We start from the raw sequence: 19,990 nt of genomic DNA on the forward strand, positions 1-19,990 counted from the left end.
AATTATTCCAGAGTACGGAAATACCCCATATGTGGCCCAAAACTGTTTCCTTGAAATATGACAAGGCTCCGAAGTGAGAGAGCGCCATGCGCATTTGAGGAATACATTAGGGATTGCATAGGGGTGGACATAGTGGTATTCTATGCCAGTGATTCCCAAACAGGGTGCCTCGAGCTGTTGCTAAACTCCCATTATGCCTGGACAGTCAGTGGCTGTCTGGAAATGCTGGGAATTGTTGTTTTGCAACAGCTGGAGGCTACGTTTTGGAAACGCTGCCGTATGATAAGTTTTTCATTTTTATTGGGGGGGGGGGGCCATGTGAGGGGGTGTATATGTAGTGTTTTACCCTTTATTATGTGTTCGTGTAGTGTAGTGTTTTTAGGGTACATTCACACAGGCGGGGGTTTACAGTGAGTTTGAGCAGGAGTTTGAGCAGCTCAAACTTGAAGCAGGAAACTCGCTGTAAACCCGCCTGTGTGAATGTACCCTGTACATTCACATATGGGGAGGGAGGGAAGGGGGGGGTCAAACCTCCAGCTGTTGCAAAACTACAACTCCCAGCATGCATTGACAGACCATGCATGCTGGGAGTTGTACATTTACAACAGCTGGAGGCACTCTGGTTGGAAAACCTTCAGTTAGGTTCTGTTACCTAACTCAGTATTTTCCAACCAGTTTGCCTCCAGCTGTTGCAAAACTACAACTCCCAGCATGTACTGATGGCCGAAGGGCATGCTGGGAGATGTTGTATAACTACAGCTGGAGGTATGCAACTACAACTCCCAGCATGGCATGCTGGGAGTTGTAGCTTTTCAAGATTTAGAGGGCCACGGTTTAGAAACAACCGCACAGTGATCTCCAAACTGTGGCCCTCCAGATGTTGCAAAACTACAAATCTGGGCATACTGGGAGTTGTAGTTTTGCAATATCCGTAGTGCTACAGTTTAGAAACCACTGTATAGTGGTCGCCAAACTGTAGCCCTCCAGATGTTGCAAGGCAACTCACCAACTTCTGTAGTCTGCACCAGGGCGCCAGACGCACGTCCTTGTCGCCCGCTGACACCGCCGCCGATGGTAAGTGACCTCCGGTGCCGGTCACAGGACAGTTTCCCCGTTCTGCCTGGACTACTGTGGGTAGGCAGAGCGGGGGAATCGAACTTTAACCCCCCCCGCCCCCGATCTGCTATTGGTCGGTCACTTCTAACCGACCAATAGGAGGGGTGGCACCCCTGCCACCTCACTCCTATGCCTTCAGGGGGATCGTGGGTGTCTTGGACACTCCCGATCCCCCTTATTTTCTGGGTCACCGATGACCCGGAATCGCCGCAGATTTGCAGTGATCGCTGACAGGGGGTCCTCGGCGATGTCCAGGATGCCTGCTGAATGATTTCAGCAGGCATTCCGGTCTGGTACCCGACTGGCTAGCGGTGGGGACTGGAATTAAAGGGTTAAAGTAGAATATGTCACGAAAAAACAATCTCTGAATCAAATTCATAAGTAAAAGCATCCCAGAGTTATTAATGCTTAAAGTGACAGTCAGGTGTGCAAAAAATGCTCTGGTCCTTAACCCCTTAAGGACTCAGCCCATTTGGGCTTTAAAGGGGTTATCCACCATAAGGTAATTTTAGTGCATACCTAGCAGACAGTAATGGACATGCTTAGGAATGATCTGCACTTGTCTTGGGGCTAAATGGCTATGTTGTGAGATTACCATAACACTGTGGCTAGCTTTTTGTGAACTTGTATTTCCTGTTTGACTTATGTTTTTTTTACTACAAATCCCACAATGCCATTTTCCTCCCTCCCACACATCAGCCACCCCACCCATTGAAACAAAAGACCTGTGGTTTTCAATCAGGGTGCCTACAGCTGTTGCATTGGTTGCAGATTTGATCCCTCCACCCATTGAAGCAGACAGGCTCCCTGTCATCAGCTGACTAGTGAGTCAGGTCTCGGCCGCATTGCAAGCTGGGAAAAATCTGAGACAACAGTCATTTTGTATGCTGGTAAAAATAAAGAGTGGGGTGAAAATCACATAAGAATTGTGAGAAAACCGTCACACACAGGTACAGACACTATATTATGAACTACACTAACTTTACAGCCCCTGTAGCATAGTCAAATAAAAAAAGTTCCTGGAATACCCCTTTAAGGACTCGGACAATTTTATTTTTACGTTTTTGCTTTTTCCTCCTCGCCTTCAAAAAATCATAACTCTTTTATATTTTCATCCACAGACTAGTATGAGGGCTTGTTTTTTGTGCGACCAGTTGTCCGTTGTAATGCCATCACTCACTTTACCATAAAATGTATGGCGCAACCAAAAAAATACTATTTATGTGGGGAAATTAAAAAGAAAACCGCAATTTTGCAAATTTTGGAAGGTTTCATTTTCACGCTGTACAATTTATGATAAAAATGACGTGTTCTTTATTCTTTGGGTCAATACGATTACAATGATACCCATGATAACATACTTTTCTATTACTGTTGTGCTTGAAAAAAATCGCAAACTGTTTAACCAAATTAGTACATTTAAAATCCCCCTATTTTGAAGACCTATAACTTTTTTTATTTTTCCGTATAAGCGGCGGTATGAGGGCCCATTTTTTGCGCTGTGATCTGTACTTTTTATTGATACCATATTTGCTTATATAAAACTTAATACTTTTTTTATAAAACATTTTTGGGAATAAAATGTTATAAAAAAGCAGCTATTTTGGATTTTTTTTTTTTTTTTTACCTTCACGCCGTTCACCGTACAGTATAATTAACATTTTATTTTAATAGTTGGGATATTTACTAGGGATGTCCCGATACCATTTTTTTGAAGATCGAGTACAAGTACCGATACTTTAATTCTAGTACTCGCCGATACCAAGTACGAGTACTTATATTTTAAAGGGAATCTGACATCAGGGTCACCCAGTTTCTGGCGCTGTTTACCGTCCTGATATGTGGGTCCTTGTTGTGTACAATTGAGGCGGCTGCTGTAGTATGAGCCAAGATTTCTCTCTTCTCCATTGGACAGAACAGGGAATTTGCATTGGCGGAGAGACCGATGACCACATGGTGAGCAGCGGTAGAAACCGGGTCACCTGACCTATCTACCTATAAATTGAAGTTAGTGCAGGTGACTCTGCTGTAAGATTGCCTTTAATAGTAGGTAGTATCCCCTTGCAGACATTAGCAGCAGCCCCCTGGTAGACAGCAGCCCCCCTGTAGATATAAGTAACAGCCCCCCTTTAGACAGTGGGCCCCCCTTTAGACAGCTGCAGGGGCCCCCCCCTTTAGACAGCTGCAGGGGCCCCCCCCTTTAGACAGCTGCAGGGGCCCCCCCCCTTTAGACAGCAGCAGGGCCCCCCCCCTTTAGACAGCAGCAGGGGCCCCCCTTTAGACAGCAGCAGGCCCCCCCTTTAGACAGCAGCAGGGCCCCCCCTTTAGACAGCAGCAGGGCCCCCCGTTGAAACAGCACCAGGGCCCCCCCGGTAGACATTAGTAGAAGCCCCCCTCCTTGCAGGCAGCTCACCTCCTCTGTCGGGTGCTGCAGCTCCACTGCCCTGTTCTCCCGTCCTCTGGTCCGCATCATGGCGTCCTATGGAGGAGCATGTGACATATATGTCACTCTGCTTCCTCCGTAGTGTTACACTGGGCGCAGGGGAGGAGGCGGAGTGACGTGTGTGTCACATACTCCTCCATAGGACGACATGATGCGGCCCGGAGAACGGGACAGTGGAGCGGCAGCAGGTATCAGGGACATTAAACAAGTCCCCGATACCATGCAAATGGCTAGTATCGGGACATCCCTAATATTTACGAACGTGGCGATACCAAATATGTATATAAAATATTTTTTTTTACACTTTTTGGGGGGGAAATACGGAAAATGGGACAATTTATGTTTTTTTGGGGGGGAGGGGGTTTTTCACTTTTTTTACTTTTCTTTATTCTTTTATTTTTACACAGTCCCATAGGGGACTATTTATAGCAATCATTCGATTGCTAATACTGTTCAGTGCTATGTATAGGACATAGCACTGATCAGTATTATCGGTCAACTTCTGCTCTGGTCTGCTCGATCTCAGACCAGAGCAGAAGACCCCGGGAGATGGCTGGAGCAAGGGGACCTCCGGCCGCCATGCTGGACGATCGGATCGTCGCAGCAGCGCTGCGGGCAATCCGATCATCCATTTAAAGTACCGTGTTGCTGCAGATGCCGTGATCTGTATTGATCACAGCATCTGAGGGGTTAATGGCGGACATCCACGCGATCGCGGATGTCCACCATTACGGGCGGGTCCCTGGCTGCTATCAGCAGCTGGGACCTGCCGCGCATGACGCGAGCATCGCTCCGATGCTTGCGGTTATGCATAGGACGTAAATGTACGTCCTGGTGCGTTTAGTACCAGCTCACAGGACGTACATTTACGTCCTGCGTCGTTAAGGGGTTAAAGGGGTACTCCGGCCCTAAGATGTCTGACCACGTGGGTCCGACCTCAGGGAGCTGCATGCCGCGCTGCCAGCTCAGAATCTGCCATGTGACGACCTCGGGGCCGGAGTATCGTGACGTCACGACTCCGCCCCCGCGTGACGTCACGCCCTTCCCCCGCTATGCAAGTCTATGAGAGGGGGGGTGACAGCCGTCACAATACTCCGGCCCCATGGTCATCACACGGCAGATTCTGAGTGGCAGCGCGGCGTGCAGCTCCGTGAGGTGGGTGCTGAATGTAAGATTGCGGGGGGCCCCAGCGGCAGGACCCCCACGGTCAGACATCTTATCCCCTATCCTTTGGATAGGGGATAAGATGTCTTAGGCCCTTAAAGGGGTACTCTGGTGATAAGCATTTTTTATTTTTTTAAGTCAACTGGTGCCAGAAAGTTAAACAGATTTGTAAATTACTTCTATTCAAAAATCTCAATTATTCCAATACTTATCAGCTGCTGTATACTACAGAGGAAGTTCTTTTCTTTTTACATTTATTTTCTGCCTTACCACAGTGCTCTCTGCTGACACCTCTGTCCATGTCAGGAACTGTCCATAGTAGGAGCAAATCCCCATAGCAAACCTATCCTGCTCTTAATCGTTCCTGAGCTAGACAGACAGGTGTCAGCAGAGAGCACTGTGGTCAGACAAAAAAGAATTTTTTAAAGAAAAGAACTTCCTCTGCAGCATACAGCAGCTGTTAAGTACTGGAAGGATTAAGATTTTATAAATGGAAGTAATTTACAAATCTGTTTAAAGTTCTGGCACCAGTTGAAATTAAAAAAAATGTTATTTTCACCGGAGTACCCCTTTAACTTAATATTCCCCCAAGTAAATATTTCTTAGAAAACTTTGGTAATGATCCACGGATCATGTAAACTTGGACATTAATAACATAATTAAATTCATTACTAAGGTCATTGGAAAGCTGGGATTAGACTTGTCTTTCCCTTCAACATGACTGTGACACAAATAGTGTTCAGGTCAAAAAATAGCTCTAGCGTGATTTCATCTGGTGGAACAGAAGTTATTCCTGAAAAGACTTTACTTTCGAAAGTGGATAAATAGCTTAAAAACAGTAGACGAGTTATTGCTGAAAATACTTTGTTTAACCCCTTAACGACGCAGGACGTAAATGTACGTCCTGGTGATGTGGTACTTAACGCACCAGGACGTACATTTACGTTAGCGATGCCGGCATCATTTGCGGCAGGTCCCGGCTGTGGATTGCAGCCAGGGACCTGCCGGTAATGGCGGACACCCGCGATCCCGCGAATGTCCGCCATTAACCCCTCAGATGCCGTGATCAATACAGATCATGGCATCTGCAGCATAGCGGTCACTTAACAGGATGATCGGATCGCCCGCAGCGCTGCCGCGGCGATCCGATCATCCTGCATGGCAGACGGAGGTCCCCTCACCTGCCTCCGCTGCCTTCCGGGAGTCTTCTGCTCTGATCTGCCTTCCCGCAGACCATAGCAGAAGATGACCGATAATGCTGATCAGTGCTGTGTCACTGATTGCTATAAATAGTCCCCTATGGGGACTATTAAAGTGTAAAAATAAAAGTAAAAAAAAAAGTTAAAAAAATTTGAAAACCCCCCTCCCCCAATAAAAACGTAAATTGTCCCATTTTCCCTATTTTACCCTCAAAAAGTGTGAAAAAAAATTATTTTATATAAATATTTGGTATCGCCGCGTGCGTAAATATCCTAACTATTAAAATAAAATGTAAATGATCCCGTACGGTGAACAGCGTGAACGTAAAAAAAAAAATGTCCAAAATAGCTGCTTTTTTTATAACATTTTATTCCCAAAAAAATGTAATAAAAGTTTTGCATAAGCAAATATGGTATTAATAAAAAGTACAGATCACAGCGCAAAGAATGAGCCCTCATACCGCCGCTTATACGGAAAAATGAAAAAGTTATAGGTCTTCAAAATAGGGGGATTTTAAACGTACTAATTTGGTTAAAAAGTTTGCGATTTTTTTTTTTAAGCGCAACAGTAATAGAAAAGTGTATAATCATGGGTATCAATTTAATCGTATTGACCCAGAGAATAAAAAACACATGTCATTTTTACCATAAATTGTATGGCGTGAAAACAAAACCGTCCAAAATTTGCAAAATTGCGGTTTTCTTTTTAATTTCCCCACACAAATAGTATTTTTTCGGTTGCGCCATACATTTTATGGTAAAGTGAGATATGGCATTACAACGGACAACTGGTCGCGCAAAAAAACAAGCCCTCATACTAGTCTGTGGATGAAAATATAAAAGAGTTATGATTTTTTGAAGGGGAGGAGGAAAAAACGAAAACGTAAAAATAAAATTGTCTTAGTCCTTAAGGTCCAAATGGGCTGAGTCCTTAAGGGGTTAAAGTTGATAAACGGCTTAAAAAACTGTGGATCTCTCCCAGCCAGTCCTTCTGCAATGCTGAAGCTTTCTCCTGCACATCATGTCTAAGGCCTTTGTAGAAGGAGCTTGATTTAGCCATAGCAGTAGCTCCAAACCCTCTGGCCCCATACCATGGGGATCTTTGCTGGTCTGTCATTCCATGCGATAGGAATTTTTACTAATTTTATTTACTTTTCTGTCTAAAACCACTTCTCAAGAAGCTACTTTGAAGGCCCACCATGGAGAATGCATTGTGTGTAAAGACTTTTGCTGCCTCATATGCAAAGTCACTCTTTTGTTGATATGATGGAGGAATCTTCTGCTTTTGCTAAATGCATTAGAAAGATTAATAATCATGTTAAGAGATCTCTTAAAGAGAAACTGACAGCCTGTTCATCTGCACTAAACCCAATACACTAGGTTATAGTGCAGATGAACAGTATTAAGAGGGGTCCCTAACAAATTGGTCCAGCAGTTTAAAGGGGTTATCCAGGAATCGAAATACAGAGCTAATTTCTTTCAAAGACCGCTCCCTGTCTGTCTCCAGGTTGGGTGTTGTTCTGCAGCTCAGTTCCATTGAAGTGAATGGAGCCAAGTTGTAATACCACACTCAAAGTGGAAACAGAAAGGTAGCTGTCTTTGAAAGAAAATAGGTCTGTTTTTCGATTCCTGGACAACCCCTTTTAAAAGGTATGCCTCCTGGTAGCTGCATTGCTATAGCACTTCTGTGGGCAGTGGAAGCGAGGAGCCAGCTTGCCGAGCTTCCCTGCCTCCTCAATATGCAGCGCTATGCCTGCCCCTGATTTGAATATGCCATTTTCATGACGTGAGATCTTGCTGGAGTCTTAAGCACTCTGCTTTTGTACCAGAGCACAGGTGCCGCTCCCTCGCTACACCCGTCTTTTTGCTTTAGTGAAGCAGTTCCTTGGGCATGTAATTGCCTTGGAACTGCAAGTTGGTTTCTGTCAGCTGTTTGTTTATTTTTCAGCATTTTGAAAGCCTTTTTTAAAAAAAAATGTTTGTGTGAAGGAAAGGATAACATGCAATTTCTATGTTAAGGTATTTTTAGAGGTGAAAATAATGTGTTAATTTTATTGTGCAGGTCAATAGGATTATACATTTCCTACAATTTTCTGTGTGAAGTATGTCTTTTGTTCCATTTATCTATTTATTTAGGAGATGATATGACCAAAAAGAAAAATACCCTCTTATAAAGAGGGAACCTTTTTATGAGTCAGAACATATGGTAAGAGGGGGGGTAACCATAAATTATAGCAATGGCTACACTAGCAAAACGTTGGAATTCTGAGACCGTGGAAGAAGAGCCTGGAAGCCCCAGAGAGGAGCGCAAAAAGATGGGGAAACAAAGGGAGAGAAAAAGATGCAGCAAAAACATAAAAAGGACAACACAAGGGAGCAGTCAGGCAGGGCAAACAAAGAGATACAACAAAACAGACTACAAAGGCAAGCAGTACGGACATTTAAAATAAAAAGGGGAAAGGAGAGGTAGGAGTCACAACCCCACAGGATTCCCTATATCAGAGAGGCTGTGGTACCCAGAAGATGACTGAAAGGACAGCCAATCCAACCAGCTTTTGTTGGAACAGTCAATTTCTGCAGGGGTCAGAGCAGGCAGTTCCTCCATGCTCTGCAAATGTGCAATCTCAGTCAACTACTCCACAATAGTGGGGGGATCGGGTGATCTCCATTTTCGCGGAATTACTGTTTTGGCCACCTGCAGTAGGTGACCCGTTAAAGACTTCTTGTAGGTGACTGAAAACATATCCAACATGAACAATAAGGTAGCATCAGGAGTGTTAGGCACCGAAATTTCTGTAACCGTTCAGATCGTGACAAGAACAATTGTCCAGAAAGAATGGAGGGAATGGCATGCCCACCAGATGTGAGACATAGTGCCTGTGGATTGGCTACATTGCCAACAGGTCACATCGAGGTAGCCAGAGACCAGTGGTGTAGTTTGGCAGGAACCCTATACCAATGCGTTAAGACTTTATAACTACAGTAGTTTTCTGCTCTGCAAGCCATCACTGATTTGTCAATGAGAAGGAAACACTTCTGCCATTGAACAGTAGTGAATTGTTCAGATAACTCTTCCTCCCGGGCAGTGCAGGGAGGCCAGGCAGAAAAAGAGTTGAAGAGCAACAACTTGCGTAAAATCGAGGGGAAGTGTCTTAGTGCGACCAAGGAAACCACAAGACAAGTGTCCAGGGGGTATATTCGGATGGTCAGTGATAGGCAGAGTGATCCTTTTGGGTCAACCATAGAGAAAAGTGTCACTGAAGAACATAAAGCCAAAAATGTCTGGAGCAATGTGAACGATAACTGTAAAAGGGAGAGGAGGGGGCCGATAGATATCGTGGGCGATGCGTATCTAAATCTTGGAGGCATAATTAGGAAGCAAGTCCAGTAGACTTTCAATGGCAATTTAACAGACCTACCCCACTCCAGCTTCCTTGGGGCGGAAAAGAGTGTCCCAGCTAATCCTGGGGTGACCCAAGGCCCAGACAAACATTCCAAACCCGTGTTCATAATACACGAGTAAGAGGGAATACGAGTTTGGAGCAGGTATAGCAATATAGGAAGGAGAGTCAGTTTGATAATACTAATTCTGCCAAACCAAGAGAAAGCTTTCCATTCCTGAAGTTCAGATCGTCCGAAAAATATTAGAGGAGAGGTGTAAAGTTGCTATTAAACAACTGGGACAAATTGGAAGGTATTTTAATGCCGAAATAAGTAATACCTAAAGAGGGCCAAGTAAACGGGAAGGGAAGTTTAATCCCACTCCTGTTCATATCCCCACTGATGGCTAGATCGAGCTTAGTTAAGTGTTTTCTACCCACCACGCTGCAGAGGAACTCAGAGGAACTTTCCTGACCTTTGCCCTTTTCAACTATCTCTCTTCCTCCTTTTTATTATCTTCTCTCTACCTCTCACTCACTTCACTCCTTATTTACTTCCTTTTGCGCCCTGCCCCCCTCTTTCCCTCCCCTCATCTCAAATTATAAGGTTGTTAACTTGGCTTACAGGATTTACCAAAGTTTTGCATCTTTCTGTGACTGTTTGGGGCTCTGCCCCTTTACTGATCCTCGCATTTTTAGCTTTGTCTAAATTTCACATTTTGAACCTTGCCTATAGTTTGTGAACAATGATAAGGACTTCAAGCCTTGCTTACATCCCTGACACTTAACACGTCTGGCCATGGAGTACTGAACCTTTCTTGCACACAGCATTCTAGTAGTGCTGCTTTGTAGTTATTAATGTCCGGAGAGGAGTGAAAATTGTTGGTTACTGTTTGTTGGTTTAGTTATTGTGTGTACTAGTTTTTATTTATGATGCCCATAGTGCTTCTGTTTATTCCGTTCACATCCTGGATTCTTTTATTCATCTTTGTAAATATTTTCCACCCACAGACAGTTCTTACCCAACATCCAGCAGTGAAGTGATTTTATTCCATTGCCTTTTTTTTCTAATCAGACCAAACTACAACAGACCATGGAATTTTCTAATCAAACCGTTCTTTGGGGGAGAGTTTGGAGCTGGACAACTTTACTGCTATATAGTTATCCAGCTGTTTCTAGTCAGCAGCTGTGCAGTCTTTATGTAATAGTAATGATCCAAGAGAAAGAGGCCAGTGTGATCAACTTGGCCAGCAAGAATACTTGAGTCAGACACAGGACATGAGCTTTTGAGGAAAGCACAAGTATTCTGCCCTCCGCAAATTGTTATAAAGGCCTTGTTCACACAATGCAGTGCATACAATGTAGACTTTGATCCCCCTGTTTGCGGTTAGGGTTGGATGTTCTTGCTTGACATCATCCTGTCATAACCAAAGCAATGCATCTCTCTCTGTCTCTCTCTCAATGTAATTGAATGCTCCCTGATCAGCCATAATATCAAACACACGGATAGGCGAAATTATTAAGTATATTTTTACAAAGGCATGGTGGGATATAGTAAATGGGCACTGTCATTAAAACGAATCTTTGCTATTGTACTACTTATGGTGAATGAAAAATCTTTCTAATGTACTTTGTTTATAAAAAATTAAGTTTTCTATGTTTTATTGTGTTTAAAAAAAAGCTGCCAATAGGTTTCTCCCTACTTGTCCACAGCACATTTCTCCCTATCTCTTGCACAGAGTTTGGACTCCTTCTGGCCTGGCAGAAGTCCAAAATCAGGAAATGCAGTCGGGGGGGGGGGGTGCAGCCTTAGCCAATCATAGCTCATCTTACACTGAACTGCTCTGGGTTGTGTGTAGCAGAATGAGGGAGGAAGTTCTCCCCTGTATGGCTTCAGATGATGTCACACCTGCTGGGTAACTCCTCTTCTCAGTTTGTGAATCTGACGGAGCAGAAAATACAGAGCAATAAAATTAGAAAATAATTTAAAAAATCATGACGGGGGGTGGTTTATCACGATGGGGGCAGTGAACTGGGAGGATTGTAAAATTTATGAAGATCATGATGGCATCTTATGTGGTTTTACCAGTATGCAGTGGTTAGTCCCTCCCAAAAGTGGTCCAAAAAATCACAAGCAGTGACAGGGTCCTTTTGCCAGCTGGTGGTCTCCACAAGGAGAAACCGTACCTCCTCAGACCCACATCACATAATAGGGGCAGATTCTCATCTTTTTGTAGTAAACCATGAAAGGTCTCATGGATCTACTGGTAGCATGGATCTTAAAAACTGTAAGCAATGGATGCATAGTATTTATGAAAGTTTGGCCAACCATTTTATTCTACGGAAAAATTAACTTTTTTTTGGCCTCAGCTGGAATACCTTTTGTGACTCTAAGCGAGACTAATGGGGAAGGAAGATGTGATTATACATTTACTGGAGAGCTTGAGGTCCTTGATCCTATTCTACTGAATGTGTCCTCCTCCTGAAATGTACCGTACTCTGTTTGTCACAAGAAGACATATGGGATTGACATACACTAAAATCCATTTCCTATTGTAACCCCAAACAATTTCTTCTTATTCCTTCCTGCAGTATTCTCCTGAGGCATTTAATCCTCCATCAGTTTCTAATCCTTTTCCCATAACTTTTCACTTTTCTAACCCTTCACTTGGCATATAGACTGTTATGTGAAAAAAAGATGAAGTATTTTCATCAAGTTCTCTTTGACTCCATTATTCCCTTTAGTGTGATAATAACTCCGGTGGAAGGGCCGAGTTCAGGAAGGATGACTAATTTCGGTTCCTGAAAAATCTGTTTTGGCAGCATATAAATGCTTTGCTTATAATCTGCACAGTTTACTTTAGATGTTATTATAGCAGGGTTCTGTAGTATTTTGTCTACTATATTTGTATACATAGGATAGTGATAGATGTGAATAGGGGAGCCAATCAGAAGTCAGTCATAGTGGCTAGGAATATGATACTTTTTGGCTTGTTATAGTCTGTGTGTGTGTATGTGTATATATGTTTAAATAATATGGTTTGTTCTCTTATAGGTGATACAAAACTCCATACAACAGAAGGAAATATTACAGTAGGTATGCATTCTGCATGCACATTTATTTGAGTCTTCTAGTCTTCTTTTATATAGTTTCATAAAAGTATGTGTATGTATGAAAAGGAAAAAAAAAAAAAAAAAAAAAAAAATATATATATATATATATATATATATATATATATATATATATATAATTTTTTTTTTTTTTATTATTATTATTAATTTATTTATTTGCATGCTTGTTGGTGCTACTTGCAATATTAGGATTTTTGTGTGTTTTTGGTAAGCTAGCGAAAGCCTGTTACATTAAGGCCAGGGGCTACACTACACTTTTTGCAGCGCAGCTGATTGATTTAAACTACAGCGTGTCAGCTGCAGGTCATAAGATTACACATTTTAGTGGTCTATCAGATAAGTGTCTGATATGTTCAATTCCCCAGACTACCCCTTTAAACCCATTGTCAATCATCAAGGGGGGGGGGGGGGGTACTTTAAATAGTTTGGTATCTGATAGTTGTCCCTGCTCTCCAGAAGTATCTGGATATTCTTGATGACCCACTTCATTCCCTGATTCAGACCTTATTTTCAGATGGTGATGCAATCTTTCAGGATGGCTAGGCTCCTATCCACACTGCTCACTGAATTGGATCTTGGTTTGAGGAACATGAAAATTAATTTAAGCATCTACCCTCATGCAGTTATCAGACTTGACTATTATTAAAGGGGTATTCCAGGCAAAACCTTTTTTTATATATATATTTATCAACTGGCTCCGGAAAGTTAAACAGATTTGTAAATTACTTCTATTAAAAAAATCTTAATCCTTCCAATAGTTATTAGCTTCTGAAGTTTTCTGTCTAACTGCTCAATGATGATGTCACGTCCCGGGAGCTGTGCATGATGGGAGAATATCCCCATAGGAACTGCCCAGCTCCTGGGACGTGAGTCATCAGAGAGCAGTTAGACAGAAAACAACAACTCAACTTCAGAAGCTAATAAATATTGGAAGGATTAAGATTTTTTAATAGAAGTAATTTACTAATCTGTTTAACTTTCCGGAGCCAGTTGATATATAAAAAAAAGTTTTGGCCTGGCATACCCCTTTAAGCCTGTATAGGGCATTCTGAGGAGCAAGGTTAAAAGTAGATTTCCATCGCCTGCTTCAGTCAAGGAATTTGCATCTGTAAAAGTTAAAACAAACCTATCTTTTCAGGTGACTTCTCAGGATATGCTGCCCTGTGCGTGTACATGAGGAGCAGTACTATTTCTGGACATTGTATATGTTATTCTTTTTAGTAGATTTCTGCAGACTTCAGCTCTAATTTACAGTTCTCCTAGAACTGGTGAGCTGAGCTTCCTTCTTCCCGCTACATATATTGCTTCTTTTGCAGACATAGGTAAAAGCTGAACTGATTTTTAAAGAAGAGTTAAAGGGGTACTCAGGAGGGAAAAAATATTTTCTATTAAAGTGGTGCCAGAAGATTCTTAAAATCTTAAGCCTTATAGTACTTATCAGCTGCTGTATGCTTCAGGGGAAGTTGGTGTTTTTTTTCCAGTCTGACCACAGTACTGCAGAGAGCACTGTGGTCAGACTGGAAAGAACTACACAACTTCATATTTATGTATATAGGAACCCATATATATATATACTGTTAGTATAGTATGTCCAGGAAGACTAACATGTAATGTCAGTTCATTTGTCATTACAAACAGTTTTACAGTTAAACCAGGATTAGTTCAGATACAGTTATGGCTGTAAATGTTGGCACCCCTGAAATTTTTCTAGAAAATTAAGTATATCTCATAGAAAAGGATTGCAGTAACACATGTTTTGCTATACACATGTTTATTCCGTGTGTATTGGAACTAAACCTAAAAAAGGGAGGAAAAAAGCAAATTGGACATAATGTCACACCAAACTCCAAAAATGGGCCGGACAAAATTATTGGCACTCTTTCAAAATTGTGGAAAAATAAGATTGTTTCAAGCATGTGATGCTCCTTTAAACTCAGCTGGGGCAAGTAACAGGTGTGGGCAATATAAAAAAAAAAAAAAATCACACCTGAAAGCAGATAAAAGGAGAGAAGTTCATTTAGTCTTTGCATTGTGTGTGCCACACTAAGCATGGACAACAGAAAGAGAAGAGAACTGTGTGAGGACTTGAGAACCAAAATTGTGGAAAAAATATCAACAATCTCAAGGTTACAAGTCCATCTCCAGAGATCTAGATTTGCCTTTGTCCACATTGCACAACATTATCAAGAAGTTTGCAACCCATGGCACTGTAGCTAATCTCCCTGGGCGTGGACGGAAGAGAAAAATTGATGAAAGGTGTCAACGCAGGTTAGTCCGGATGGTGGATAAGCAGCCCCAAACAAATTCCAAACATATTCAAGCTGTCCTGCAGGTTCAGGGAGCATCAGAGTCAGCGCAAACTATCCGTCAACATTTAAATGAAATGAAACGCTATGACTAAGTCTTCACTTGCTTTTTTTTTTTTTTTTGGCAAAACGCCAAGAAAATTGCCAATTCTGCCGCATGGCTTTTTTTGGCCAAAAAATGCTGCGGCCAGATGTTAGCTGTAAATCAATGAGAAATCGCAAATTTCTAATTCCACTTGGCGTTTTTTCACTTTGGCGTTTTTTCAATCCTTTTGGCGTTTTTTCACTTTTTTTGCATTTTTTTCAGCTCCTTGGCATTTTGAAAAAAATGCTGTATGTCGCTCAAACCGGCGTTTTTAGTTAAAATCGTGGTGTTTTCTCACTCCCATAGATTTCTATTGGAGCAAAACGCCACGATTTTGACTAAAAACTATTTGTGGGGTTTAACTTTGGCCTTTTTGCAGGCGGTTTTAATCTTTTTTTGGACTTTAGCGATCCAAAAAAGTACTGGAGATACCTGTTTTGAATAAAATTTCGTAAGGTACCATTAAAAAAAAGACACAGTAGTGAAGGAAAAAATTGTATCTAACGAAATTTATATTTTTTATAAAAAACATTTTATTACTTTTTAAACAGGGATCAATTTATGTGTGCGGGGAAATAAAAATTTAGCCGACAATTATAAAAATTTATTGTGTGTTTTTCCCTTATTTTTTTTTTTTTAGTTAGTACTACTACTCCCAGCATGGAACACAATGTTCCATGATGGGAGTAGTAGTACCTGTACTAATAGACAGATCGCTCGCTGCGATCTTTCTGTATAACGTATAGATGCGGCGGGTGCTCTTCTATGGTCCCCTGCACTGACGTATATATACACCTGTTCATATTTCCCGCAGAGCTGTGATTGGCCAGATGGTTCCATAACTGCAGGTAATACTACTCCCAACATGGAGCACACTCTGCCTCATGCTGGGAGCTGTAGTACCTGCATTAATAGACAGATCGCAGCGGGTGTCAGAAGTTACACTTGCTGCGATCTGTCTATTAATACAGGTACTACAGCTCCCAGCATGGAGCAGAGTGTGCTCCATGTTGGGAGTAGTAGTGCCTGCTTAAGGACACATCACAGTGGATGTCACTACTGACACCCTCTGTGATCGTCCTGTCTATAGCAGAGATGGAGCGACTGTATACATTGCTCACATCCCTGCTCTGCACTATACTCCGGGCCGGCCACTCACTCATTCATATTTCTCTCAGAGCTGTGATTGGCTGCAACCATCCAGACAATCACAGCTCTGGGTGGGAAATATGAATTAATTATGTTCTATTCACATCACTGGCCGAAGTATAGTGCAGAGATGTGAGTCTGTTCCATGCTGGGAGTAGTAGTACTACCTAAAAAAATGTAAAAAATAGAGGAAAAAAAGTGAAACACACACACTTTATTAAAAAATAATAAAAAGTTGGTTATAAAATATATACATTTCGTTTAATAAAATGTTTTCCATCACTGCAGCATCCTTTTTTTTTTTTTGGTACCCCACAAATTTTGGGTACCAAAAAAATAAATAAAAAAAAGCCAAAAGGTGACAAATGAAAAAAAAAAAACGCCAGAAAAAACGCATGATGACGTACATTGCACTGGCGATTTTTCAGGCGTTTTTTCTGGCACTTTTTTAAAGGACAACTGCAGCGGTATGACACAGGATAGGGGATAAGTGTTTGATTGTGGGGGGTCCGACTGCTGGGACCCCCTGTGATCTCCTGTACGGGGCGCTGCCATTAGCGCTCATGTTGAGCGCTAAGGCGCGTAGCGTCAACCTAGACGCCCCGTCTCCTCCACGTCCCCCATACAGTTCTATGGGGGAGGCACGAATGCTGCCGCCCCGCCTCTCCCATAGAGATGTATGGAGGAGGCGTGCCGGCTGCAACGTCATGCTGTGGCCGGCACGCCCCCTGCACGGGACAGCCGCAGCCCCGTACAGGAGATCACAGGGGGTCCCAGCGGTCGGACCCCCCGCGATCAAACACTTATCCCCTATCCTGCAGATGTCCTTTAATCCCTAAAAACGCAGGACAAAAAACCAAGTGGAGGACCCCACTGCTGACACAGAGACATAAAAAAGCAAGACTACATTTTGCCAAAATTCTTCTGGGAAAAGTCTTGTGGACAGATGAGACCAAGATAGAGCTTTTTGGTAAAGCACATCATTCTACTGTTTAACGAAAATGGAATGAGGCCTACAAAGAAAAGAACACAGTATCTACAGTGAAATAAGGTGGAGGTTCAATTATATTTTGGGGTTGTCTTGCTGTCTCTGGCACTGGGTGCCTTGAATGTGTGAACGACATCATGAAATCTGAGGATTTTGGGTCGCACTGTACAGCCCAGTGTCAGAAAGCTGGGTTTGAGTCCGAGATCTTGTGTCTTCCAGCAGTACAATGACCCCAAACATACATCAAAAAGCCCCCAGAAATGGATGGCAACAAAGCGCTGGAGAGTTCTGAAGTGGCCAGCAATGAGCCCAGATCTAAATCCCATTGAACACCTGTGGAGAGATCTTCAAATTGCTGTTGGTAAAAGGCGCCCTTCCAAAAAGAGAGACCTGGAGCAGTTTGCAAAGGAAGAGTGGTCCAACATTCCGGCTGAGAGGTGTAAGAAGCTTATTGATGGTTATAGGAAGCGACTGATTTCAGTTATTTTTCCAAAGAGTGTGCGACCAAATTTTGTCCAGCCCATTCTTGAAATTTGGTGTGACATTATGTTCAATTTGCTTTTTTTTAAATTTATTTTTTGTTTACTTCCAATACACACAAAGGGAATAAACATGTATAACAAAACATGTGTTACTGCAATCCTTTTCTGTGAGAAATAATTCATTTTCTTGAAAAATTAGGGCTGCCAACATTTATGGGCATGACAGTTTTTTTACTTGAGTTTTACTTTGATATCACTTCCTTTTCAGCAAGTTAATTACATTTTGGAAGCTTAGTTTATATTTTCCTTGTCAGTGTGTGCAGTGTCATGCCTCTTATCTCCCTGTTTATTTTACAAGAAAAAACTATTCTACAAACTTTCAGCACCTGTTTAGCATCAGAGCGCAGCTTTCATATCTTAATGAGGTCTGAAATTAAAAAGTGGCATTCATGTCCCAAAGCCTTCACACAAGGTCTGTCACTGTCAGGGTGTATCATTGGAATATATGCTTTACCATATAGTAATACATTATTGCATTGAATAGTGCTAAAAATATGTTTTGACCATTTTGCAGACTCCTCAGATGGCTCTTTAATGGCCTCCTCAAACCAAGGCACGATAGATGTTTATGTCAGTCAAGCTGGCAAGGTATATCTGAAAACTGACAATGGTGAGCGGGTCTCCAATGTTTTTTCACTTCACATCTATTACTGCTGTAGACACTTTCCACATGAGCAGAGTAACATTGCAGGCCACTCCTTTGCAAAATACAACAGTTAAATGCTTGCATACAGAGTAGTGGATCTTAGAATTATTAACCTTTATTAACATTAGTAGTAATTGTTAATTTTACATGATACAGCATGTGCCCCGCCTCCTATGTTTCTGAATACAAAACTCTGTTTCTACTGTGTCACAGTTTACATCAGTAAACCACTGTGCAATCTGCGTATACTCACATCAGTTACAATACGGGCTCTGGAATCGCTGATTCTTTACTTCTCACTATATAAATGGGAAATGCATAACATTGATATAAAGTGAACCGTGCCAATTTGGGACAATTGTATAGTACATTGCTGTATAATTAAGGGTACATTCAAACGTACAGGATCCCTTGCAGATTTGATGCAGTACAACAAAAGAATGGACCAATAAATTAGGGTGTCACAATGTGCTATACTGCACAAATACAATACACCAAAAATTAGTAAAGACAGAAATGTTTCTCAAGACATAGTATCACTTTATTGGTACAAAAATATTATAAAAAACATATAAAAAAATATAAGATGCTCTAACACAAAGAAATACCCCACAAATCCCTAAATGTTAGTTGCCAATGGCATACATGTACAGTAATACATATATTATTTCTGCATTCTGTAGGGAGCAGATCCTCACAATAGGGCACATATATAATTGATCAATTTGTTACTTCACATGTATATATCTGCAACTGGAACACCCAATGTATATGTTGTGCCATCAGATAATGGATCTGTCAATCCCACTGTAACAATAATGCAAACTGAACAGATACTCTTGACTAAACATCTAAACAACATAACATGGTACCAATCATTATTTGTTCCAGTGGAACCTCACAGCAACAGCTTCGCCCTGAACAAGGAGCAAAGTGTCGCAGAAAATGTGCAATAGATAATAGATTACAAGTCAATACAAACTCAACATGTGGAGCATATAAATGTACCCTTCACCAACTTCATTTTTTCAGGGGGGATGCTGACATTTGATGCTGTGTTCAGTCATTTAGTTTACATTGAAATCTGCACCATCAAATCTGCAACAGATTCTGTCTGTGTGAATGTACCCTAAAATAATTGTATATATTCTGCTTATTGTGGACATATATAGTACTTAGGACATGAAACATTGCTACACTTTTCTTTGCATAATCTGATAGGCTGATCTTATCTGAGGCCATGCCTTTTCTCAGTCCATGTAATGCTATTTATCAGTTTTTGTTTTTTCAACTGTAATTTTTATTGAAAAATGTTGTATAAGGTTGTACAAAAACACAAGTACAATGGTGGCATTGAAAATACGCATAAAACTGCATGTCAGAAAATCCAACATAAACCACATGGCAATAAAACATCGTGATAAGCAACGAAACAGGGGCCCCAGTACAAGCAGCAGTAAACGTCAGGGCCGAGGGCTACTTTGTGCTCGCAAGCCCACTAGCAAACACCTAGCACACGTCAAACTAAAGAGAGACAAAGGGCACCGGTAGCACTCAAAGAACAAACAAAAACAAACAATAGGAACACAAAGAGCAAACAAAGGGAACAGCCAGAGAGAGAGACACAAGGACAACCACAACGACAACAAAGGGTAACACTAAGGGGAAAGGAAAAGGGTCAGCTCAGAGAGGTTGTTGGTCCATAAAGTGGTCCCACGGCTCCCACACAGACAGGAACAACAGTACCGTATTATTCAGCGAGGCAGTAAGGGACTCGAGGGACCGGATCTCCTGTATACGGGATAAGAGGTAATTCTCGGAAGGTGGCACAGACTTCTTC

At 41.9% G+C, this 19,990-nt stretch overlaps 1 protein-coding gene across 1 annotated transcript in view; it reads left to right on the top strand.

Annotated features, from left to right (window-relative positions):
- FAM185A (family with sequence similarity 185 member A) overlaps positions 1 to 19,990 on the top strand; it is a 58,364-nt gene that overhangs the window by 35,574 nt on the left and 2,800 nt on the right. Inside the window, exons 5-6 of the mRNA XM_056573482.1 lie at positions 12,358 to 12,399; positions 18,019 to 18,114. Of these exons, the coding sequence (XP_056429457.1) occupies positions 12,358 to 12,399; positions 18,019 to 18,114 (138 nt within the window). The remainder of the gene's footprint in view (positions 1 to 12,357; positions 12,400 to 18,018; positions 18,115 to 19,990) is intronic.

This window comes from Hyla sarda, chromosome 4 (genome assembly GCF_029499605.1).
Source record: "Hyla sarda isolate aHylSar1 chromosome 4, aHylSar1.hap1, whole genome shotgun sequence".
Classification (NCBI taxonomy): domain Eukaryota; kingdom Metazoa; phylum Chordata; class Amphibia; order Anura; family Hylidae; genus Hyla; species Hyla sarda.